At 47.2% G+C, this 26,000-nt stretch overlaps 1 protein-coding gene across 5 annotated transcripts in view; it reads right to left on the reverse strand.

The window, feature by feature from the left end:
* Positions 1 to 7,084: 7,084 nt before the first annotated feature.
* The window catches only part of HIP1 (huntingtin interacting protein 1), a 146,330-nt gene continuing 127,414 nt past the window's right edge, over positions 7,085 to 26,000 (reverse strand). For 2 of the 5 annotated variants that reach the window (XM_045819422.1, XM_045819425.1), the window contains exons 19-32: positions 25,683 to 25,818; positions 24,058 to 24,144; positions 23,763 to 23,870; positions 23,539 to 23,675; positions 19,390 to 19,500; positions 18,343 to 18,401; positions 17,839 to 17,932; positions 16,257 to 16,357; positions 15,898 to 16,003; positions 15,019 to 15,142; positions 14,499 to 14,560; positions 12,033 to 12,141; positions 11,215 to 11,296; positions 7,085 to 10,852 (exon numbers count right to left, since the gene is read on the reverse strand). In XM_045819422.1, coding sequence (XP_045675378.1) covers positions 11,244 to 11,296; positions 12,033 to 12,141; positions 14,499 to 14,560; positions 15,019 to 15,142; positions 15,898 to 16,003; positions 16,257 to 16,357; positions 17,839 to 17,932; positions 18,343 to 18,401; positions 19,390 to 19,500; positions 23,539 to 23,675; positions 23,763 to 23,870; positions 24,058 to 24,144; positions 25,683 to 25,818 — 1,287 coding nt within the window. In that variant the 3' untranslated portion in view covers positions 7,085 to 10,852; positions 11,215 to 11,243. Of the gene's footprint in view, positions 10,853 to 11,189; positions 11,297 to 12,032; positions 12,142 to 13,980; positions 14,079 to 14,498; positions 14,561 to 15,018; positions 15,143 to 15,897; positions 16,004 to 16,256; positions 16,358 to 17,838; positions 17,933 to 18,342; positions 18,402 to 19,389; positions 19,501 to 23,538; positions 23,676 to 23,762; positions 23,871 to 24,057; positions 24,145 to 25,682; positions 25,819 to 26,000 lie in introns of those variants that run through there. The other 3 variants (XR_006783481.1, XM_045819423.1, XM_045819424.1) reach the window with 3 other exon arrangements.

Below are 26,000 nucleotides of genomic sequence, written 5' to 3' on the forward strand. Positions count from 1 at the left end.
GTGGTGGCTGGAGGACCCCAGTGAGGCAGCGGATTGTGGAGCAGGGTGTGCAAGGCTGCAGCTGGCTGGCAAGGCAGCAGCGGGTGGACTGGGCAAGGTGGTGGATTACGGACTGGGTGGGCTCACATTCATGAGCAGATAAACAGGGAGAAACAACAGAAGCGGGACAGACTATGCAACCCAGGGCCCCAGCACGGGAAATAAAGTCTCAAACCACCGAATGGAAATACTTGGGGGGGAGGGTTGAGGCTGAGAGAGAAACTCCCAGCCTCACAGGAGAGTTCATTGGAGAGACCCACAGGGTCCTAGAACATACACAAGCCCACCCACATGGGAATCAGCGCCAGAAGGACCCAATTTGCTTATGTGAAGCAGGGGAAGTAACTGAAAGCCAGCAGAGAGCAGAACAAGCACTATTGTTCCCTCTTGGACCCCTCCCCCACATACAGTGTCACAACCCAGCAACTGGTTTGCCCTGCCCTGGTGAATATCTAAGGCTCCACCCCTCACTACGTAACAGGTGTGTCAAAACAAACAAACAAACAAAAAGGCCCAAATGAAAGAGCAGATCAAAGCTCCAGAAAAAATACAACTAAGCGATGAAGAGATAGTGAACCTATCAGGTGTGTTACAGAACAAGGGGGGGCCAAGGGCAATGTACTATTACCCTTGGTCTGCTAAAGACCAAGTGGTTCTCTCTTTCTGCACTGGCTGTAATCCTCTCTCTGCACTGCCACAAGTGAGTGATCCTCCCTGCACAATGGCTGTGGGAGTCCCCACTCTGGCAAAGCTGCGTGGTTCTTCCTCCAATGGCTGTGAGGATGGGGGGTTGCCACGCTGCCAAAGCCGAGTGGCGATTCTCTGCTAAAGCCACGGGGTGATTCTCACATGGCCATGGGAGTCCCCACTCTGGCAAAGCTGAGTGGTTCTCTCTGCACAATGGCTGCCACGTCTGGGTTTAAATCCCTACGCCAATCTTCCTCTGCAGCCCCATTTCCTACAATTGGCTACACTTGCCAGCACCCTCATATCTTTTCAGGTTTACTGGGCTGCCATCGTGAGTCTGGGCAGGCGTGGCCCCATGTCATGGAGCCAATCTTCTCCAAGCTCCCACACAGGCGCTGTAACTCGGGGGACCTGCCCCCACTTATGTCTTGGTGGGGAAGTTACTTCCATTCCCCTGGCTCAGAGCATGGCCACAGCTATTTAACATGTCTATACAACCAGTTAAAGGTTATAGATATGTTAAATGACCACACCAGAGGTTAGCTGCAAAGCTGTTGCTATGCAAAACAGCTCTCAGTGGCCCTGCTCCATGTGTTCCTTCCCCCAACCCACACCTGTTGGGGAGGGGGAGATATCCTAATATTTTCTGAACACCTTGAGCTCTGGACCCCATTCCAAATCCCTATTTGGGGTCCCCCATCTTGGCTGCACCCTGTTACAGGTGCACAGTTAAAAACACTGGTAATCAGGATGCTCACAGAATTGGTGGAATTTGGTCACAAATTAGATGAAAAAATGAAGGCTACTCTAAGTGAAATAAAGGAAAATGTACAGGGAACCAATAGGGATGGGAAGGAAACAGGGACTCAAATCAATGGTGTGGACCAGAAGGAAGAAAACATGCAACTAGAAAAGAATGAAGAAATGAGTTCTAAAAAATGAGGAGAGGCTTAGGAAGCTGTAGGACATCTTTAAATATCCCAACATCCGAATTATAGGGGTACCAGAAGGGGAAGAGGAAGAGCAACAAGTGGAAAAGTTATTTGAACAAATAATAAAGGAGAACTTCCCCATTCTGGCAAAGGAAATAGACTTCCAGGAAGTCCAGGAAGCTCAGAGAGTCCCAAAGAAGTTGGACCCAAAGAGGAATACACCAAGGCACATCATAATTACATTAGCCAAGATTAAAGATAAGGAGAGAATCTTAAAAATAGCAAGAAAAAAGAAGACAATTACCTACAAAGGAGTTCCCATCAGACTGTCAGCTGATTTCTCAAAAGAGATATTACAAGCAAGAACGGGCTGGAAAGAAGTATTCCAAGTCATGAAAGACAAGGACCTACATCCCAGATTACTCTATCCAGCAAAGCTTTAATTTAGAATGGAAGGGCAGATAAAGTGTTTCTCAGATAAGGTCAAGTTAAAGGAGTTCATCATCACCAAGCCCTTATTTTATGAAATGTTAAAGGGACTTATCTAAGAAAAAGAAGATAAGAAATACGAATAGTAAAATGACAACAAACTCACAATAATTAACAACCACACCTAAAACAAAAACAAAAGCAAACTAAGCAAACAACTGGAACAGGAAGAGAACCACAGAAATAGAGATCACATGGAGGGGTATCAACAGGGGAGTGAAGGGGGGAGTAAGGGGGAAAAGGTGTGGAGAATAAGTAGCATAGATGGTAGGTAGAAAAGACAGGGGGAGGGTAAGAATAGTATGGGAAATGTAGAAGCTGAAGAACTTTTAAGTATGACACATGGACATGAACTAAAGGGGGGAATGTGGGTGGGAGGGGGTGTGCAGGGTTGAGGGGAAAGAACGGGGGGAATGGGACAACTGTAATAGCATAATCAATAAAATATATTAAAAGAAAAAAGAAAAAAAGATGCTCCTTTCCTCTGGGGAGTGTACTTCTCACATGAGGGCTTTATGATCTGTTTAGCGGAATGTCTGAGAGTCCTTCCAGTGCATTTTTTTTCCTCAGATTCCTTCACCATAACATATTCAGTATGCCAGAGTACTGTACTTTAGGGTAGCATGTTCTGGACCCTGTATCGCCTGTCTGAAACCTCCCCAAGAAGTTTCATAATCCAGAGACTGAATTGGTAGATTGTCCCATAACCCACTGACCCAGTCTCTCAGGCCTGGAAATAGGCCTGTCCAGAAAAACAGCTGCATCTCATTTCAGGAGGCAGTTTTGCAGGGGAACTCCCACCAAAGTTAGGCTTCTATGTGGTGTGAGCAATCAGGCATTAGTAAGAAGCATTTCTACAGAAACAAAAGAAAAATGAAGGCTAATGGTTGGAACAAACTGTAAATTCAGTGTTTGAGTTCAGAGGGCAGTCGAGAAGATTTCTAGATGTTAGACAGATGGAGTGAGGACAGGCAGTGGCAATGTGACAGACTGTCCTGGTTTTCAGTGTGAATGTCTCTGCAGCAGGATGGGAGAAAAAGTGCAATTGTTAGTTTGGAGAGTTGTAGCCAGATATGGGAGGAAATTAGAGAAATTCAAGATCTGGTTCCGTTTATAAATAGATAATAAAACCTTAAAGATGATGAAGAGGACTACAATTTAATATCCACAAGGTTGTACTATAATTTTCCATTGAAACAGACCTTTCTAGTCATTGAAAGTTTTTAAGGAAGGGAGGGAGGGTAACAAGATCAGATGTGACTTTGGGAATGATTGCACTAGCTGAAAACTGAGAAAGGCTTGGCAGAGGGCAGAGTTGGCTTAGGTGTAAGATTTAGGAGGCCACTGAAGCTATTTAGATGGGAGGTGATAGCTGGTGTTGTATCACACTCTTGCTTAAAATCCCAAGCATAAAGCACCAAATCCTTCAAAAGGAACTCAAGGCTTTCTGCAATTTGGCCCTTAAATCACTCACGCATAAGTGACAGGGCTGCTGTCATTCTTCAATGTGCCAAGTTCTCATTGCTATTAACATTGCCTGCAGTACAGTGGTAACTTGGTACTCAGCGTTAATTCACTCTAGGATTTGTGACAAGTGCCAAAACCGACGAGTACCAAATGCTGAGGAATTTTCTCTTGTGGGGCGGTGTTGTGACTCATACAAGTTCTAGCAAATGCAATGGGTCCTGAGCAAGCACCAAGTGGGTTTGACGAGTTCTGAAGCCAACGGGCACCAAGGCATGACTATATTCTTCACCTCACTCTTCTCCCTGCCAACTTCTACTTACTCTTCAGGTTCTAGCCTCGGTGTCATTTCCTCATGGAAGCTTGTCCTGGCCTCCTTGAATGCACCAGTTCCCTTGCCATGTCCTCCTTTGCCTGCACCCTTTGGGTCTTGCCTTGCACTTGTTCAGTGTCAGTTGGGCCACCAGACTACCCACTCTAGAGGGGTACAGTGTCCCTGGCACTGTATCCCTGTGCCTTAAACACGGTAAATGTTGAGTAAGAACTGGTGGGAGGAATGAATGAATTTGCATCTCAAGGAATCTGCTTCAGCATACCTCTCATTTCTGTCATACTTCAATTCCTACCTCCTCTGACTTCTTTTTAGTCTTGAAGCATTCTCACCTCTTTCTCCTTCCTTGATGCCATTGCTTTATGAAGTTATTGCCTGATTTCTCTCCTTCCCTTGAATAGTGCTAGGTTTCTTGAAATAGTGTTTCATTCCCTTCTTATGTATACTTCACTTTCTAACGTATGTGTCTGTCTTCCTTCCAAGCGTGAAAGATCCTTAGGAAGGAACCATATCTTATTTTTCTCTTTCCCAGTCTCTTGTGTACAATATGAACTCAGCGATGTTTGCTGAGTTGGCATGACTCAAGAGGACATACCTGTTGTAATATTAGTCTTTTAAAAAGAAATTGAATACAATTTAGTTTTCAGAATTGATTGTGAATGTTGGTCGTGTAAGGACAAAATGTAACTAATTAGGAGACATGGAAAGTTCACTAGAGGTCTTGAAGGACAGTCCGAGATGCTTCCAAGGACTTTGGTATTTAACTCAGAAACTTAACCCTTTCTCTAGAAACAGTACTGCTGTGTCACCAGCGACATTTAGGCTCAGTTTTGTCTCAGAAAGGGACCATGGTGCACACGGACAGAGGAAGAAGGGTTACAGAGCCCGTGCGCCCTGTGAGGTGGCCTGATGCAGACTTAATGGACTGCAGGACGTGAAAGGCCAAGGGGGCTGGGAAAGATCTTGTGGGGTGACAATGAGTCAGCCTGCAAAAAGAAGTGTTTTCAGTTGGCCAGTCTGACTGGTGAACACAGGAGGTGAGGATGGGAGATGCCCTGTCCTCCTACCTAAGACCGGTCAATAGCTTGCTACTCTGTGGAACAAAATGAAAGCTTCTTAGCTTTACTGGATTTCCCATTGACTCTTGCTCCACTCTCATGTTCTCCGAGCTGCATTGGAACAGTCTTTTCAAAATGCAAATATGATTTTGGTAGCTCTTTGCCTAAAGCCCATCAACAGTTCCCCACGTTTGCATGAGCTGCTCCTGCCTTTGCCCAGACTCACTGTGTGGCGCTCTGCTTGGGCTCCAGATACACTGGCCTTTCAGTCCCTTTAGTGACGCATCAGAGTTGATCAACCTCTTCACACTCTTTATCTTAATTTTAGTCCAGCTACCACTATCAAGAAAGGTTTTCTCTGATCCTCCTTATATGCTCAGAGCACGCTATCATGTTCCTTTCTTCATTTACTCCAATCAGGTATACACTTGTTTTTGTGATTAATTATCCTAATTGTTTCCTTCAACAGCCTGTGAACTCTAGAAGTACAGGATCATGTCTGTTTTTGCTCTCCACTGCATTTCCAGTGCATGATAAAAGCAGACACTTGATAACAAATTGTGAATACATGAGTGCAACTTTGGAGGAATCTTCATCTTTGAAAAATCTCAGCACCTGCACAATGAATGGATGCATAAAATACATGTAAAACTAAGAATCCATTGTAAAAAGAGCATTCACTCACTCCACAATGTTTGAAGGCCTGTACTGTACACTGGGGCAATGAGTTTAAGACTGAGGACAACCGTGATAAGCAGGATTAACTCACTGGCTTTAAGTCACAACAGTGCATAGTGTGCTTCTTGTATGTGCCCTTGGCCTAGATTTCACCTAGGCTCTCTTCCCCTCACGCATTTTCAACCCTTTATTCCCTTTTACTGTGGCAGGGCCACCCCTGGCCCCTAAATGAATTTGGCCCCCTCCCCAACCCCTTTGTTATGGCATGTATCATGTTGGTGGCCTGATTTCAGGACTACTTATAATAGCCAGAGTGGTCAGCTAGCCGGGCTACCTTTCTAGAATTGCAGAGCAAGCCACAGGACCCCAGGAAGACCACTCAGACATGAGCACCAGAGCCTTTGGGGCAACTGGTCAAGGCCATATGTAGGTACAGGGGGCCATTGAGAACTGGAGTACCTCTGGAAGGGGAGAAAGGCACTGCTGGCCCAGGCCAGACCCACGCCCTGGACACTTCAAAGCATGGACGCCCCGTCTCTCAAGGCAGTCCCCTGCCTGGCTTTCTAGACTCTTAGAATCACACTTGATCTGCAAGACAGCTATAACCAAGAAGTGACCAGTCTGTCAGTGACCCTTCAAATGGAGTGGGCTCACCTTTGCATTCTGCTAAGGTGAGGAAAGCCCAGCCACAGGCAAGTGTTCCCCATCTTCTGTATTTAACCAGATAGTCTTCCCTACTGGGTGATTTCAACACTATTTCTCCCCGCTCCCCTCACCGGGGTTCTTTGACCTCCATATACACTATTGCTTTTAATTACTTGCTTCATTCTCTGCTGACCAACCCCAGGTCTTGCCCTCACCCACCTGACCCGCTCCTTCCCTATAGGCCCCCTTGGCTTAACATACTGGCAAGCATAAGGTTGCAGACAATCTTGCCAGGGACAACCAGCCCCAGTCTGTCAGATCCCTCTGAAAACCCCCCTGGTAGCTGTGACTGGCTGGCTCTGCATCTTCTCACGATTGGCAGCTTCTGTCCCTGAGCAAAATCTGTCCCAACCAGTTAAGGCAGCAGTTTACTTTGACATCTGGAAGGCAGAGGAGGGCATACCCATAACCTAAGGTCCCAGGTTTTATGCAGAGACCTGGCCTTCCAGACAAATTAGAGAGCTCTCCACTCTGGCACTTTGATCCTCCTCGGGGAGAGGAGGGGCGGGGGAGGAGAGGGTACAGAGGATGGTGCAACCTAGTTTCCCTACAACAGCAAAGGACATGCAACAGGAGTCCAATGCTTCGGAAAATGTTGTGTTGGGGACATATTCCCAGAGATGCAGAGTTTAAGTGGATTTAATGAGCCCTAGACCTTAAAACCACTTTGTTTGGTCAGTTATCACTGCTACTCTCCATTGCCAGGTTGAAATATTTATTTGAAAAATTGAAAACACAGATGCAATGTTTTTTACAAAGAAAGGTCTTAATACCATAATAAAAGTATCGTTGGAAGGGAACAAAAGCCAGTGGCTACCTGCCCCGGGAAGGTAGGCACTCCGTGAAAAATGAAATTCATTTATAAGAACTATTCTAATGGAAAATGGGGGGAAAGGTTAAAAACAGAAAAGAAAAACAAACCCAACCCCATCCCTGCAGACCTAAGTGTGAAAGAGTTAAAAGTTAGAGACAATTGTGTTATCACCAAGATTTACCTGAACCCCCTCGGTTTGGCCCTATGAATAATCAGCTTAATTTAGGGCCTTCAAACCTGAGGTAGTTGAGGGTCACCTGAAAGACCTGTCTGGAAATGATCTACTCTCAGAATTGAACCCAATGGCATCGAACCAATTGTTTCATGTTGCTTTGGCTCCTGGGGTGAAAGGCTGGGCCACCACTGCAGGTCGCCGATCCTTATTTGGTCTGGACCCGGGAGACCATGGACTTGAGCGGCAGACAGCTCGCCAGTCGGCGGTGTTGAGGGCTGGCAGGCCTGTGGTGGTGGTGGTGTTCCATACTGTGGCAGTGCGGTCTCTGGAGGACAGAGGACGGCGGAGGGAGAGGGCAAAGCCGATCTGGTTGAAGGCCAATGACAGCACTGAAGGCTTCTGTTGGCAGGAGGGATTTCCAGAGGTATGGAAAGGTGGCAGAAGGTAGCAAGAACTTGACAGTAATTCAAGACCAGGTTAAGTGGAGCCAGAGGACCCCTCTAGACCAGCGATTTTCAACCTTTTTCATCTCATGGCACACATAAGCTACTAAAATTCTGCAGCACACCAAAAAAAATATTTTTTTGCTCATCTGACAAAAAATAGGTATAGTTTTGATTTATCCCCACCCCCCCCAAAAAAGCAATTACCTACCCTTTTTTGCTCCAAAGTGACTAAAAATTGGATGCAGTGCCTAGACCTGTTTATAAGGATTTCTGGTACCAAGAATTAAAGACCCAACCTGAAGATGCGATGTGACCAATAAGATACAACTCTATTCGTGGCTCAAGTGAGGGCATTCACACCAGTCAGCTATTGCTGTGTTGGCTACTGTCATTTTTCAATATGACAATCTCAGGGAAAAGAGGTCCAAATAGTCAGTATTGCCTGTTTTAAAAATTCTTACAGCATGCCAGCTGAAAAATTGCTGCTCTAGACTAAGGAGCTGGCAATAAGTGAGCACTTCCTGGGTGTAAGCTCAGAACCAGCTGCTCCTTAGTGAGGCCACAGCATAGCAACCTGACTGAAAAACAGGCACCTGTGACCCCCATGGTGCTTGGTGTCTGACGCGACAGCTCAAACACTTCCAAGAAAGAATGCCCTGGACGTTTTGTAATTCCAGCCAAAGGAATGGGGACTCATATTTAGGTGGGAATCCTAGGGACCAATCTTAATTATAGTCTAATTTAAACTCCTTGTTCAGATATAAAATAACCCCACAAAAGCAGGTCTTTTCTATTTTTTTTCCTTATTATGTACACACACACCCTTATTCTAGAGGTATTAGAGCACCGTATTACAAAATTAAATAGATGCGGCTGCCTTTCAACCTCTGGCCAATCCTAAGCCACTCTTTTGCTGTTGTCCTCTCTCGTGACCCATTTACACTGACCCATGATACTCCAGTCACTGATGATGCTCAGTGACTAATTTAAAAGGCTGTGAGGTTCACTTTTAGCTTTAGGATATGATGATTTCTGTTTTCATCAAGGTGTACCACACATTCTTAGAAGAGCCAAGACAGGGCGATTTGACTTTGGCTAGAGAATGGGCTAGCTCCAAACCTGAGCAATGGCGGAAGTAATGACGTGACAGGTACTGCCTCACGTGAGACTGATGGAGCCTGTGCTCCTCTTTAAGTGCTTTCTTCATGGCTTCATTACTGGCTAAGCCCATGAAGATTTTAAAAATTACTGAGGCTTCTTTTCAAGAGGGAGTGATTTTTCAGAGTCCTTATCTGGCCCAGTATACTAGACTTTCCCCGAAGCACAACTGTTTGAGCGGCTGAGATTCTGAAAATGGGGACTAACCACCTATGGAAATATTGATCCACACCGAGAACATACTGATTGGCTTAATTGGCACAAGTGGGCCCGGGATGCCACACACCACTCCTTCTGAGCGTCGGATGGGAAAACGCTGAGCACAAAGAAGCGTTAAACATGAGTGCGCAGTTTCTACTGAACCCTCTTTAGCCTACGGTGGAGATCACACATCTGAGTCTCATCATCTGAGCTACAGGGAGACAGTTTTTTGAGTGCCCTACTTAGAGAATGCAGAGACGGAGTCTGGGGGGATATTGGGGGGGAGTTGATTCACAGTGATCAAACAGGAGTCTCACAACCTGTCACATAGCCACATTTACAATGTTCCTTTGGGACAGGTCCTGGGAAGTGCTTGTTGGCTGCTACCTATGAATTGCTACAGATAAGGAAGACATTGTTTGTCCAAGATCGAAAGGTCACTTGAATGCTGGGTCCATCTGGAGGTGGAGGAGTGCTGCCGGGCTGCCCGTCTCTGTGAGGGTATTGACACGCCCTCATCCCGTCCACAGGGCAGTGAGGGCCCGGGACATGTGGCTGGAAGGGAACGGAGCCATGGTCCTCCTTCATGTTTTCCCTGCCCAAGAAACTCTGAGGAACCTTGCTTGCTTCACGATCCAAACCGGCGACAGATTGGGATGGCATCTTGGCCTCGTTTCCAATTCTTGAAGACTGATGTACAGGGCAGCAATGCAAGCCTTGTTACAGTCACACCTGAAATCCTGATTGCTCTAAGCGTCTTTTTGTAGGCTGCTGCTGCTGCTTCATGGAGGTTAGTAATAAATATTAAAGGAACCTAGCCAAGCACGGGGTTCTTTCCTACTGGGAGCAAGTTTGTCTGATCTTCTGGGTCTGTCATTAGGTAGAACATGGAACTAGCTTCTTCAGATTCAAGAGGATACCAAAGGCAGGCAGACATTTAGAGAAAGGAATTGAAAACCCCTCACAAGCGCCTTCTGGGGGCCCTGCCTGGGTCTGAAGGGAGGTGACAAGGAAAATTCATTCTGGGGGAAGAGGTGTGGCTATTCTCACCAGCTCCATTCAAGCATGTGATAAGGTTTTCCAGCCTGGTCACGAGGAGTTCCAGAGAAAGGCGTCTCCTGAAGACCTGGGCTGTGTGCACCCCTCCTTTCCCTCTTTCTGTGGCCCTTTCATTTGTGAAGGTGGGCAGAGGCTGGCAGCTGGGCTCCAGCTTTGGGGAGGAAAGGCACTCCCTCCACTTCTGCCTTTGGAGGAAAGCTGTGGCTCAGCAGCTCCGCCCGACCCTGGGGAGTGGCCTCGGCTGACCCACGCTCAGCAGGAGACTCAGCCTGGAGGCTGATGGGAGCACCAAGGTAGAGCCTGAGCAGCACCGTTGCTGTTAACTGCTGTGGTCAGGGGCTCCTGGGAGCTCAGAGCTTCAGAGGTGTTCCCCTTGGGAGAGTTGGCTATGTGAGCGAAACTTGAAAAAAGAAAACCCAAAACCCAGCCAATCACCATAAGCAGCAGTGGGAATCCATGGAACTGCCAAAAAGAGGGGGAGCACTGCCTTGGCATTCTCAGCCAGGACACTCCTCCTGTCCTTCTGACTCTGCACAGACTCAGGGTAGTGTCCTGGTTTGGAATCCGCCAGCCCTCTGATGCTCACAAGTTTGTGCAAGTGATGAAACTGAAAAGACTGAGAAGAAAACAGAAAAGAAAACGCATAAGACCTTCCCTCCGCAGGCTCTCAACCACAGCCACCACAGCCCCTCGGACAAGGACGCTGATTGTTTAAGGCTAAAACAGCAGGCAGGACTGGGAGGGAGGTCCTCTCTGTGGGGGTGGCCCTGTTCCCGTCCTCTCTGGACACCAGGGAGGCGGGGGAAGAGCACAGATCACGGGTTCCGACACAAAGGGCGTCACTGTGGAGGGAGTCTTTGGAAGGCCATGCAGGTCCTGAGCACTGGACAATGGGAGTGGTGTGGCCGCCACTGCGACTGCAGGGGTTCAGTCTGTGGTGGGGAATAACGCACACATAAAGGGCCAACCGAGATTTACACTGTGACGTGTGGGGCATCAGTGCGGCTCTATTCTTTTTCGGCCACCGCTTCTTGCAGTGCAGGTGGAGATGCTTCTGTTCCTAAAAGACAGCAACAACCATTCAGGTTTCATAGTTCTTCCTGCATGCACACATTCAGTTAGCCCAAACCGCCACCGTGTGGGGCCCTAAAGAACATGATAATCATAACCACCCCGTCCCTAAGTAACATGTCCAGAAAGGACTGGGTTACACGAGAGCCAGCCAACAAGAATTGGTCATCTTGGTTGTGATCAAGTTGGTCACTGTGGACATGCGGCAAAGCAGCACTCAGAGTCCGAGCAACAGAGGGTCTCTGGGCTGGTGGGCCGAACATGACTCGCTCCATGCCATTCCTAGCTCCTGACCCTTCCTATCTTTTGGCTGTTGCTGCTCATCGCTGGCTCTGGACAGTCAGAGCCTTGTAATTCACTTGTCCCTGGCTGCTGGATCTTCACTGATGACGATTCATTCATTCCCTATTCACCTCTAGGCTGCCCAGACACTAAACTCCTGGGGCACAAACCAGGCTTACTGAACCTGGAAGGGAATGGTGGTGGGTGACCACTCCACTGGTCATCATTAAGGCCTTGAAAGGTGACAACAAAAGCTTTCAACTGACAATTTATCCCCATTTGGGGCTTATAGTTATTTATAACTGAAAACATGCCCTGTGATACAGAGAAATAGGAGGTCATTGACCAAAGGGCTCCTCGTCCTGCTACATTCAAGGGGAAAGCCCTCCCCACACAGCACCCCCCTTCACTGTGGGGTAGCGCAGGTCCTCAGAGAGGCTTACCTTCTTCCCAGCCCTCTGCAACGCCAGCCAGCTCATAGTGCTTTTTCCGAAGCTCTCCCAGTTTTTGACGCTCCTTCTGCAGTTCATTTTCCAGTTCCAGAACCCTCACCTGTGGGGAAAGTGGAATTTTCTTTTGAGCAGCAATCTGAGAACTATCTTATTTTGACTCATTTCCTTTTCTCCGTGTTCCCATTTTCTTCCATATTATTCCATAGCTCACCCAGTTCTCAGCCTCGTCTCTGCTCTAATTTCTCTGCCCTCTCATTCATTCCTCTGTTCCATCTATCCTCTCACCAGGACCCTCTGCTAGAAGTGAATGATGCCTTATAGTCCAAATGCCTGAAAGGGAGTTAGGGCTTATCTTAATTTCCTCTGATAAATCACCATCTAAAAACAACCCCGCCCTGGCTGGCATGGCTCAGTGGATTGAGCATTGGCCTGCAAACCAAAGGGTTGCTGGTTCAACTCTCAGTCTAGGGCACATGCCTGAGTTGCAGGCCAGGTCCCTGGTGGGGGGCTCATGAGAGGCAACCACACATTGATGTTTCTCTCCCTCTCTTTCTCCCACCCTTCCCCTCTCTAAAAATAGATAAATAAAATCTTTAAAATAAAAAAAAAATAAATAAAAACAACCCCAACGTTTGGCTTATCTAGTCATAACCCTCCAAGCCCATTTCCCTGGGAGTTCAGGCAGGAACCAAACATGATGGTTCTGGCGTCTCTGAGGGGTTGGTGCAACTTGGGGTTATTATTATACAGGCACAGTCTCACTAAAGGTGAGTTACTTTTGGCTGTCTGCACTTCTCATTAATTTGTTGTTACTCAAGAAATATTTGCTGAGCACCCATCATGCAGCCCAGGCCTTGTTGTAGGTGCTGAAGACAGTATTGCATATACAGACGAGGTCCCTGCTTACCTTGCAGGGGGAAGAGACAAACTAACAAACAAGAAAAGGTCAGATCATCAAGAAAATGACACAAGGTAATGGGATCAATACTAAGGATGGTCAGAAAATGAAACAACTTTGGAGCTGACACCTAAATGGCCATAAGAGATCAGCTATTCAGTTCACTGGGGAACAATATTCCAGTCGAGGAAGCGGACTTTCAGGCAGGAATGGGCTCGAGGGGTGGGAGAACAGGAAGAACTCTGTGCGGCTGACTGCCGTGTGGGAGCGGGAGAGGGCTGAGAGGCTGAAGCAGGTAAGGATCATTCTACCCAGGCCCGCACAAGCCGGGTTAGAGATTTGGATGTTACTCTAAGTACCAAGAGAAGCCATTGGAAGATTGAAAGTGGGGAAGTGACATGCTGTCACTTATGTTTTTAAACTATGTAGAGAATGAGCGAACTGTAGTGGGGCAAAAGTGGAAATAAGTAGGCCCAGTTAGATGTTCCTTTTTTTGCTTTTAAACTTTTTATTATGGGAAATGTGACACAAATACAGAAAGACGGAGACTGGTACGATGAACCCCATCATGCGCCTTCCACCTGGTTCCACCGTCCATCAACTCGTGGCCCCGCATGCCTGTCCCCTCTCTCCCTCCCACCACCATCCTACTGGCCCCGCCACAGGGTGATTGTGAAAGACGGACACACATACTATAAAGTTAAGGTGCTTTGGCAGTAGCTCAGGAGGGAGACAATGGCAGCTTAGACTAGGTTAGGGAGGCAGAAAATACTGGGGAGGTAAGTCAAGGTTACTGTTTGGAGATTTTGAGTTGATAAGACTTTCCATGCATTGGGTGTAGAGGGTGAGGGAAAGAGGAACCAAGGATGACTCCTAGGTTTGGGGCTCAGCACCCAGGTGGGTGGTGGTGATGCCATTTTCGGAGGTAGAACCAGGGAAGGGGACATATTTGGGGAAGAGGGAAACCAAGAGACCTGTTTTGGATATTAAGTTTGGGATGCTTACTCAGCATCAAATGGAGATATCATGTCAGTGGTTGGACAAGTACAGAGCTCAAGGAGATCTCAGCCGGGGAGAAGAATCTGGTGTTCATCAGCACACAGGTGGTATTTAAAGTCAGGAGGGATTAGTTGAGACCACTAAACAAGAGAGTGCAGGTAGAGCAGACTCAGACTTGAGCTGTTTTTTCAGTGTTTACACAGAAATTTCGCCACATGACTTTCCATTAAGATACCTCCTTTGGGACCCATCCACAGATTTTAATAGTTTTAATCTGGACTTTACCCCAGGACTGATGACTAGTAATTCTAAGAGAAGGATGTCAGGTTTGGGGACACAAGGCCAAGACTAGCGGGCAAGAGTTAAGATTCTCATTGTCACTAGTCGACCCTCTTCATGTCCACTGTCCCTTCCGGCACCATTTATTCTTGGGCCAAAAGGTACATCTGAGTTCATTTCCCCCCAAGTCTCTCTCTCACTGGCTTCCTACCCTGGGAATAATACTTGGGGTTGATATCCTAAGTCATAAAACTGTCTAGACTTAGAGATGGAGTTCGTACCTGGGAGTCCATCTCCTGGCGTTTGATCTGGGTCAGCGTCATGCTTGAGAAGTCCATGTTGTCTGCCAGGACAGAAGTGAGAAATTCTTGTCAGATAATACCCCAGGGTGAGTCCCGCCTGGGAGGTGGCCGATGCCAATGCTCTACTGAAATGCTTGGTTTGCCGTTTACTAGCATGTGTGTGCCCATTGCAAGGGATGGACAGGAAGAAAGACGCAGTGACAGGGTAACCGGGGTCAGAATTCCCACCCCTCCACCCTCCCCACCAGACAGCCAGGCCTACAGATGCGTTTCTTTGAATTCAGAGAAATGGATAAATGCAAAATCTGCCTAAAGGTGTGTCACTGCAGCAATACAAACAGCATGCTTGTGCGGTGTCCCTTCTTATGAGAAAATAAGTATTTATGCAAAAAGATGAAAAGTAAAGAGTTTGAAAACAGAACTGTGGGAAACTGGGATCATGGAGCATGTAAAGAACAGGTAACTTGGATTAAAGACAGTATTGCTTCTGAAAGGCTACCTGTTTCCTCAATCTGCGATTTGCCAGAAATGGTCGAGGCCACCACCGCAGCAGTGGCCTGGCTCACCCCGCGGGAGGCTTGCTGCAGCTGGGCCAGGTTGGGGCTGTCCTTGTCGGCTTTCACCTGCCAGAACCAAGCATGTTTAGGTTCACACGACACAGAGCGGTGGCCAGGACTGAGTCAGAGCTGGACTGATGGTGCTTGACAACCAGACGTGGATCCACTGCGGTTACCAGTCAACTGCTCAGAGACTGCTGCCTGTGGGGTCAACTCTGGCGCATCTTTAATCTAAAAGACGACGCCTGGCTTATTTGCTGGATGGCCTCAGACTCCAGCTTTATAAGGTATTTTGATGAGGCGCTCCCATTGTGAAAACCGATTTGGCATAAAAATAAGTAAGTACGATAAAAGAACACTCCCTGGGATACTATCAAACTCATGGAAGGATTTTGGTGACAAGCTTTGCATTAGGATTAGCTGGGCAATTGTTCAAAGCTGGAGACGCTTGAGGAGAGGCCGATGCCGGCTGGGGAAGCCCTGCACCCCGGCGCTCTAACTCCGTCCTCATCTGAGAGCTCCTGGAATGCTGCGATTGCTCATCAGAGGTCGGCACCGCTGGATGCTCAGAGGCCCCTGGTAACCAAGTGAGGAGAACCAAGAGGGGAGTACGTGGTGAGTTGGGTAGAAGGGCTTGTTGCTGACAGATGAAAGGCTTTCGGGGGAGGTGGTAGGGAACTCTTGAGAGTCAGAATTTTAATTTGGGACCCAACCCACTGGGCCCTGGATAAACTATCTGTTCCTGGAGCTGGTCCCTAGTCCAAGTATCTCTAACGTAGCCAGGCCTCGCAGTACCCCAGGGAGTCCGACACGGGTCCTACCTTGGATGCGGCCACAAGCTGGGCTGTGCTAGCAGCGATTTCATGGGAACACACCATCAGCTCCTCGAACTTCCCTCTGCCTTGTACCACCAGATCGGCCGCGTCACTGACAGTCGGGAAAGGACCAGAGGGACTTTGTCACTGTTGAAGTCAGAGCTTCAACCCCTTATGATCCCACCTCTAGACCAGCCCACCCCCCTGCCAGCCTTACCCCTGTGCTGTCCCAGGACACCCAGGATTCCTCTTAAACTTTATTATCAGTGCATTTTTAGGGGCGATATTTTTTCCCTTAGTATTCTCTGGGGTGGATCAATGGACTGGGGGTGGGGTGAGGAGCATGGGGACCGAAAGACACTCACACCATGACAGTGGCTCCCCAGCCCACAGCTTTGGAGGCTGAGATGAGTCCTTCTGTCCATCGAGAATTCTTGGCATAAAACTCTTTAGGGGATGCTGTGCCCTAGGCAAATGAAAGATAATAATAGGTACTTTTTATGGATTGCCTACTACGTGCCAGGTACACACACACACACACATATATGTATATGTATATAAATACACATGTGTGTGAGTGTGTGTATGTGTATATATATCCTCATTTGTATCTTCACAGTCACTCTGAGAGGCAAGCATTATTATTCCCATTTTACAGAAGAGAAAAGTAAGATTCTGAGAAGCAAGAATACTTTTCCCAAGGTCATTCAGGCAATAAATGGAAGTAAACCCTAGGCTCCTCTGACTCCCAAACTCATAGCATTTCTATCATATTTCTACATTGTGTGTGTGTGTTTATATTTTTTTTAAATAATTTTTTTTAGATTTTATTCATTTATTTTTAGAGAGAAGGGAAGGAAGGGAGAAAAAGAGGGAGAGAAACATTGATGTGTGAGAGAAATATCCATTGGTTGCCTCTCACATGCACCCAACCAGGGACCTGGCCTGCAACCCAGGCATGTGCCCTGACTGGGAATTGAACCAGTAGTCCTTTGGTTTGTAGGCCAGCACTCAATCCACTGAGCCACACTGGCCAGGGCTATATATTATAAAAATAATATATATATATTTTATATATGTATAAAATATGTACTTATAAGTAACAATCTCAGAAGAGTCTAGCTGCTCTTCATGATTTGCCAAAAGAAGAGAGTATACAGTGAATAATTTTAAAAAACTATTTCTACTTGGCTTTTAAAAATGTATTTATGTTTTAAAAGTGTCTGATAGTCTGAGAATCTGCAGATACTCCTTGCTCAGTCCCTCTTTCTGTTTTGGGGGACCAAAAACATCACCTCTTACACTGATAAAAAGCACCACCAAAGCAGATAGAACTTTGTTCTTTATATGATTGTTTTCAGGCCCATAAACCGTTCCTGGACCTTTGTCTCTTGAGGTGCAGCTGCGCCAGGGATGCGAGAAAACACCAGATGGCAATAATGCCAGCAAAGGAGAAAGTCAAAGCGCTGAAGTCAACATGAGACTGAGGCACAGTCCGTGAACACTGTGAGTTGGCTGCTGCTGCTGCTGCTGCAGAGACACAGCAGAGCCCACTGTGAAAGTTACCACCAGGTTCGCTTGTTTGATCTGCCTAGTTTTCAAAAGCTCTCAGGTCCTCCTGCAAGGGCCCAGGCCTGCAATGCACACTGGGTTTCCACAGCAGGTTCCAGTGGTGTCTGCCTGGGTCAACGAGCCAGTAGCCAGAAGCTGGGGCTGGCTGCTCTCTGGTGACTTGGCAGTGTCCCAGTTTCTTCCCAGGATGTCTGCTGACACCCAAGGGGTGGCAGCTGTGTCCTCAGATGGACACGCAGGGTGTGACAACAACACATACAGATTTCACTGAGTGTGGACAAGTATATCACGCAGACTTAGCCTCTTAGTGAGCTGGGAATCCGTAAATAGTGTCCGTTCTGTTCTCCCTGTCTGTGGGCCCTCACCCACGCTTACCCGGCCGCTTTCCACTATCTCTCTCTGGAGGTCCTTCGAGGCCACAATGAGGACCTGAATAGCTTGCATTAGACTGGTACAAGATCCAAGAATCCTACAAACAAACAAACAAAAGATGAAAAAAAAAGGTGAGGGATACAGAGCAGAGACCAACAATGAAGAAAGCTGTTTGTTCTCTTTTTCCTTCCGAAACACAGGCAAACTTGGAATGGGAAATAAGGCAGGGAATGCCTTCTCTCGGGTGAAGCCCCAAAGGAAAGGCAGATGAGTAAGGAGACTTGATTGTGGATCTTCTTCATAAGGAAGAGCTAAGTGAGGATTCTTGGGGGTTTCTTTTCCCTTATAATGCAACAGCGATACTATCACCATCACTAATACCGTTACCAACAATTACGTAGACTTAACCTTCCCCGTGGGTGCCAACATTCTACGCTAATTCGTATAATCCAACGCAGGCCAGGCGGATCCTGACCACCTACGTGCCACCATGCTGGTCAAACTGACCTTTCGTTCACCTCCAATTTGACTCCCGTGTCCCCTGCTCGAGATTTGCTGAGCATTTCCTGTTAAAAAGAAGCAAGGTTTCTTAACACGTCACAGGTACTGAGAACCACTGGTGTCCTACTACACTCCAATACCCAGATCTAGACGGGCCCATCCACATCCTCTGGAGAATTGGGGAAAACACCTAGACTTCCGATCCACTCAGTGGGAGGCAGCTCCAGCAGGCTGGTTCCCCTGTCTGCGTCCTGACATCCTGGCCCCCAGGCTGATGGGCACAGAACTCTGGGCTACAGCACCACATCAGGAGGGGCAGTGGCTACCAGGCCCAGGAGGCAGGTACTCACACCAAGGTGGGTGGCCTGAGTCCTTCATCACAAGAGCAATATGAGACCTTTCCAAAGGTGCCCACTCGGCTTTTCCCTGAGACAAGCATTATCACTGATTTACTGAGTGTCCAGCACTGACAGAGGTGGGCATTATCTCTCTTTTTTAATCCTCACCCGAGGACATGCTTATTGATTTTAGAGGGGGAAGAGAGGGGGGAGAGAGAGAAACATCGATTGGTTCCTTCTCATGTGTGCCCCAACTATGGACTGAGCCCGCAACCATTTGGTGTATGGGACAACATTCCAACCAGCTGAGCCACACTAGCCATGGCGAGATGTGCATTATCTCATTTAACTCTGAAAATATCCCTCTGAGGTAGGTGCTTTTACTATCGACATCATATCAAAATGAAATCTGAATCTTAGTGAGGCTAATGTAACTTATTGGAAGGAATATGGTTAGTAAGTGGTCAGCCAATCCGGAACATGAATGCAGGATGGCCTGACAGCAAATGCGCGATGCTTGAGGAAACTGCTCACCCTCTCTTGGTGAGGACTTTCTCACTTCCTATTCCTCAGATATCCTGGTGGGTCCAGGTTCTGGTTTATTTTCATAGGGGGCCTCTGAAGCCTTAATGAACGACTATCATACATCCCATAGGAAATGTTGCCAAAGGGTAGCTACCAGGGCATCACTTGAGATCTTTGGACACTTCCATACCTCTATTCTGGCTGTAGCAGTTTCAATGGCAGCTGAAGTAGCAGCCATCTCCTTGTCCACCAGGTCTCCTAGCTCCTCCTGCTTGATGTCCAGGCCCCTGGGCAGGAGCTCCTGTGAACAGATCGCGAGGGCTGAAATGACCCTTTCACCTCCTCTCTCCTCTCCTATGGCAGACCTGTCATCCTCACACGATGGCAGAAGGTAGGAGCATCCCCACCACCTACCCCACTTCTGCAAGCCACATAGAGGCATCCCTAATGGGCCTTGCCTGGAACTCTCTACCATGTGAACTTGGGAGCCGCGTGCCCCACCCCCTCTTACCTTCACTCAGAGCCCACCTCGTTCTGGGAGGCCAACCCTGCTTAACCCCACAAGGCCATTCAGTTGCCGCTGCTCTGACCCTAACCCCACAGTTGCACCGTGTTGACTGTGTTTGCTGCTTGGGATGTTTTAAAAACCTCTTGAAATGTAGACAATGTCTTCCCAGCGGACAGCCTGCCCCTGATGTTACTTCCCACAGCAATCGGGCAGGGCCATTCCTACTCCTGCTGCACAGGTGGGAAGCCTGGACTCAGAGAGATCAAATGCTTTGAGCGCAGTTATGCTGCTAAGAAACAGCGAAGCAGGGATTGGAACTCAGGTCTAATGGCCCATGACTGTCTTAAAACATTGTGTTACAAATACAAGTGTGTAAAATAGATAGAAATGATTTAGAGAGTAAGAAAATGACCCATGTTACCCAACTTAAAGCACAGCTTAAGAAACATTATTAGTACCTTTGAAATCTCCTTTGCATCCTGCCTGATTCCCTCCCCCTTCCTCCTGACTCCTCACACCGAGGTAAGCACAGAACTCAGGAGAATGCTCATAATGCCTTTTCTTAACTTCATAAGAATGCATCCTTAAACAATACAGTGTTAGGGGTTTTTTTGCATTTGTTTTGGTCTTTATTAAAAGGAACTGTACTATTTATATTTTCTATGACTTGCTTCTTCACTCAGCATTCTGTGAGAGTCATCCTACACCGTAGCCATTTGATTCCTAGACATACAAACTCTAGAGAAACTGTTGCACTCATGTACCAGGACGTGTGGAGAAGCATGGTCAGTGACACATTCACTAATCACTATTCACTATTCACTATTCACACTATTCACTGATCACATTCACTATGATAGCCCCAAACTGGAAATAGCCCAAATGTCCATCAACAAGAGCACAGATATAGAAATTAAGCAATATTCATGCAATGGAGCACAACAGAGCAGTGAAAATGAATGTATCTGCATGGATAACTCTCACATACAGAATGTTGGAAACAGGAAGTTGTAGAAGGAAAGTCTTTAACATGTTTAACTAACAGTATGTTACTGGGGGGTCAAACATTCTATCTGTAACCTTTACATTCCAACTTATAAAATCTGTGCCATATGCTATGCAATCCCTTCAGTTCTATCATCCAGTTCATTAATTCTTTCTTCAGTCTTGTTTTAACTCACTATTGACTCTCTATATCTTAAAGTTATTACTTTCAATGATTATATAGATATTTCATTTCTAGAAGTTCCATGGTTTTTTTTTTTTAAATCTATCTGGTTATCTTTGAAACTCTTATTCCCTGTCACACTTTTAATACCTTTTAAAAAGTCCTTTAACGTGTCAAACAGTTACTGTGAACTTACAGTCCTTGGGACTGTCTATGAAACTTCTTTGAGGTTTAGAATTCAAATGTATTCCTTCAGACAACTGGGGTCTGTCTCTGCCAGGTATCTGGGCCCCTAACAACCTTAGGCTTTAAGCTTAATATTCTGTTTGGAGATTTTTAGGCCAGACAGGTAAGCATGAAATTTGAACCTGAATCTGTGGAAAAGAATTCTCTAGGCAGCCATGTTTGCTGTCTCAACTCGTCAAGGTTAAGATGAGATCTTCCCTATAGGGCAGGATTTTTTTTCCCTATTCACTTCAGACTTCCTTTTTGGGGAGGAGGGCTCCCCATTCTAATCTTTAATCCTACTTAGACTTAGGTTTTGTTTCTCATTCCACTCTGTATGTGTGGCCCATTAAAATCCAAACCCTAGGTTACCAGAGATGGACAAACACTGGCTCTGGTATTCTTTTGGTTTCTGAATTTGAGAATCAGTTTTAATTTTTTAATTCTATTTTATTGCTATTACAGTTGTCTCCATTTTCCCCCCTCTGCCCCCCCCACCCAGGACCCCCCCACCACTGCTCATGTCTATGGGCTATGCATATAAGTTCTTTGGCTGCTCCATTCCCTGTACTGTACTTTACTTCCCCATGGCTATTCTGGAACTGTGTGTACTTCTTAATACCCTCACCTCTTCATCCATTCCCGAGTACCCCCTTCCTGTCTGGCAACCATTAACACGCTCTCTGTATCCACGATTCTGTCTCTGTTCTTCTTATTTACTTAATTTGATTTTTATATTCAATTGTTGATAGATATCACTCCTGAATTTTTACCTACCACATGTGGGTGTGGGACCAGTCCAGGCCATGTCTCTGCCCCTCCTACCCGTTTGGATGGATGTAATTTAATTCTGTGGTTGTCAGACTTCTATTCAACTTGATTTCTGACGGTTCTGAGTGATGGCTGTTCAATTATGTTTTAGTTGCAATTTTCACGTGGTTGTGGGAGGAGGCTAGCCCTGTCTGCCTACGCCACCATCTTCGAGTGTCCTCCATCTTTAGCCAGTTCAGGTTCAATTAAAAAAATTTTACAAATTTTATTTAGCACTTTTCATATCCTATTCTGGGAAGAGCCTCTAAATATCTGGTAACCCCTAGTGCCAGGAAGGAAACCTGCTTATGATCTTTCTATCACATGTTGCTTTGCTTTCACTGATTTAATCTGTATTCCTTCGTGGTGTCCTGCGTACTTTGCATGTACATAGTGATTTCCCAATTCTGCACTGTATTGGGGAAGATGCTCTATCTCCAACAAAAGGCAGACTGTGTTAATGCTGCCTAGGCTGCCACAGCAATTTAATAAGACCAAACCATCACCATGATTATGTTACCCTATGAAAGGGAGGTTAGCAATTCACCACTGTCCACAGTCCTCCTTTACGCAGGCCTTCCAGGTTCTCCACCTCATTGCCCACCTCATTCTCCCCAGCACGAACCTTCCTTCCCCTTCTGACCCATCTCTGTATCTGGTTTGCTCTCTCTGTCTGCACAATTAATTAAACATTTGTGGGGTGCTAACCACCGGCCAGATACTATGCCAGGGACTAGGGATACAGCATGAAGAAGGTAGGGGCTCTACCTCTGAGGACTCACTGGGGGAAAACAGGCAGGTAAGGAGGCACGCTGCAGTGTCAGCCACCAACTGCAAGGTGAAGGGAGGGTACGAGAGGAGCCCAGAAAGGCGACTAAGGGCCAAGCTCTGGAGGCCCTTGCATGCAATGTTACATAATATGATTTTTGTTATCAAACAAGAGAAATCATAATCAGATCTCTGTTTCTGGAAGAGAGCAGAGGAAAAAGAGGCCAGAGGCAGAGACACTGATCAGAAGCCTGTTTTAAGAGCCTGAATGAGGGATGATGAGGATCTCAACTCTGGTCCTGATCTCCTCTTTCCTTGAACTTGTCACCATGCACTTTAGGAATTAATTAAATGCTTTGTATTGTACTCTTAAAATAGATATCTATTTTACTTCTCATCCCACTGTATGGAAATGGTTGCTTTCTTTATTTTCCCTTCTAATAGAGCCATGTCTCATTTGTCCCTGTATAACTTCACCCGACACAATTCCCAGTATATGGGACATATTCACTACATCTTTATGGAATGAATAAATAAATACATACATCGCTGTATCCGTTTTAGGCATCTCTTGCCCAACCACATAAAAACCCTTGAAAACAGAAAAACTATTCTAATTCTTCTTTAATCTTGCCTAGCATAATGACAACCACACAGTAAATTCTTAATTAACGGCCAGTGAATTAAATGCAACTGGGATGTCATGCAGGGAAGTCAGATTTTTCAGCTCTCTTATTTTCTCAAATCAAGTTTAAAGTGCAGAAAGAACTGGCTTAAAACATCACTGACTTTCTGGCAAATCACAGGCACTCACACCCAAGATCAACAATGACTTTGTCCAGTGATGATACTGATAATACCTCGCCAATGGCCATGATCTTGCTGAGGCAGCTCTTCATAGCTGTGCTGTTGACACTCTCAAGGGTTCCTTCTCCCTCCAGGAAAGCCAGATAGATGAGGGTTTCCTTGCCATACTGCTTACAGGCCTCGGTCAGTGCTGGCGATGCAAAGCAATAGGGACTTTTAAATGCCCTCTGCTCCCCTGGCTTTTCGGAATGTTCCCCTTCTCCACCCTGGCACTCACCATCGGCAGCCTCTGGTGGGGCTCTAAGGCAGGTGGTGCCACCGTGAACAATGGTGTCACTGGTCAAGCGGGCAAGGAGGGTGACCGAGTGCAGAAGCCCACTGATATCTGCCAAGAATTTAGAGGAGAGTTTCTCAGTCCTGCTTGAGGGTATCACTTTCACATGTCTGCCCTCCTCCCCCTTCTAGTTGTGCATGCTCTTTGCTGGATGCACAGGAACCCAGGTTTTACATTCACACATTTCTGGCCCTGCCCGGCCATCGCTGGGGACAGACCCTATCCCTTCCCTTCTTACCTTCTGGGTGGGCCAGGTACTGGCTCCAGCATTTTTCCAGTTGCTCAATACAGTTGGAAACATACTTGACCGTGGAAAGAAGGTGATCTGTGATAGGAAAATCAGGACGAAGTCAAAGCCAGAGTTGTCGTAGCTTGCTTCATCCCTGTTAGTTAAGTCACCTGATGGAGGAGCCTACTTAGTGCATGGCTCCAGCCCTAAGGGAGCTGCCCTGAGGAGGGGGAAGGAAGGGAAGCTCCTTGGTTACACTGGTACACGATTCTCTTATTGTAGCTTCAAAAGTTGTGCTTCTGAGCCTACCTGGTCTCCAGACAAGAGCCAGGGCAACCCCACTGCCCCCCTAGATGCTGCATCTCACTTCTCACTACTGCCCACTGTATCGAATTCAGACTTGCCTGTTAAGTCTCTCAAGGCCCCTAGACTCTCATTAATCTGGAGCCCAGAGCCTTGGCTCCCCCATTAGGCTAATCTGTGCTGCACACAACAGCCACTCCCACTGCTGTGGCCCTGGGCACAGGGCCGTGGAGGCTGTGTCGCACAGGAGTTCCAGCATGGGCTCTCTGGTCACACGGCCTAGGTGTGGCCTCTGGCTCTGCCACTACTGGCTGGGATCTCATGCCATCTGTGCCTGCTTCCTCACCTGAGAGCAGGAATAACAGTAACACCTCCAGCAGCCTCATGAGGACTTGCTGCGCCAAGGCATGTGAAATGCTTAGAATAGTGCTTGGCACTGAGAAAGCAAAGTCAGCTATTTTTATTACTGTTCCCCATTTTTCTTCCTCTCCATTGGCTCATGTCTCTTCTCTTCCTTCAAAAGCTAGCTCATCACATCTCTTCCTAGAATCTGCCCACAGCGGCCCCATTTCCTGGCATTCCCTCAGTGTGCTCCTTCATTTGTCCTGTTGTGTTTCCTCACAGACGGGCTCCCTGTCGAGTCAGATAGAACAGTTCTTGCTGTAGACTTCGCCACATCGTGACCTTTCTATTCCATCACAAAAATCAACTGTCAGCCGTCTCCTCCCATCTGCCCGTCCTTCAGTGGAGCCTCTCGTTCCTTTGCCAACACGTCTTCTCTGCTTGCAGACGAGATCTGCTCATCACTGGGATTTCCCAAATCCCCTGGGCCTGGGTGCTCCTCCACTCACTGTGCACAGAGGCTCTCCCCTCTGACTTGGAGGGCTTCTCTGACCTGGGCCCTGCTCTACTCGCATGCTCTTAGGACTCTGGTGCCTGCCAAGTGGGCCCCCGGTCACACCTATGACTATGTGGGGATTTTTACTGCTCCTGCCCCTCCATGCTCATGATGCCTCCCTGTCTGACTTGAAGCTCATGAGCGACCATGCCTTGATTCAGAGCACATTTCTCTCCTTAGACATAGGACTGTCTGGTCCTCCTACTGGCCTTTAGAACTATTGTCAAGGCTCAGCTCCCAGTAGGCATTTGATTAGTGTAACCCATGGCTAAAGCAGTACTTATCACACCTGGAAGCTTTAGAAAACACTACTGCCCAGTTCCCGCCCCCCCCCAGCAATTATGACATGCAGCTGGGCTGAGAACCCCTGAGTTCAGTGTCACGTGAGATTTAATGTCAACAGGATCTGACACCGGTAAGCCGGGAAGAGTACCTGCAGATCCGGGGCAGCTGATGAGAGTGGGCTCCTCCAGCTGCCGCAGGGCCTCTTGTATCACCTGCTCTGCAGCCTTCCTTGACTCTGCTAGAAGCATTTTCCGTTGGTCCTTTGCGAGCTGGCACATGGATTCCTAGAAATGGTCCAGGGAGGTGAGAGTCTGCCACAGACCCTGTAACATGCTTCGAGCAGCATCCGCCTGTGACATAGCCGGGAGTCCTGGCATCTTAGCTCAAGTTCTTGCTTTGTCCGAGGTGTGAGCCACTGAGCACAGGAGGCTATGGGGATGGACCACTGCAACCCATCCTCCAATCT

The sequence above is a fragment of the Phyllostomus hastatus genome, unplaced genomic scaffold (genome assembly GCF_019186645.2).
Source record: "Phyllostomus hastatus isolate PE091 unplaced genomic scaffold, TTU_PhHast_1.1 phas_scaffold_385, whole genome shotgun sequence".
NCBI lineage: Eukaryota > Metazoa > Chordata > Mammalia > Chiroptera > Phyllostomidae > Phyllostomus > Phyllostomus hastatus.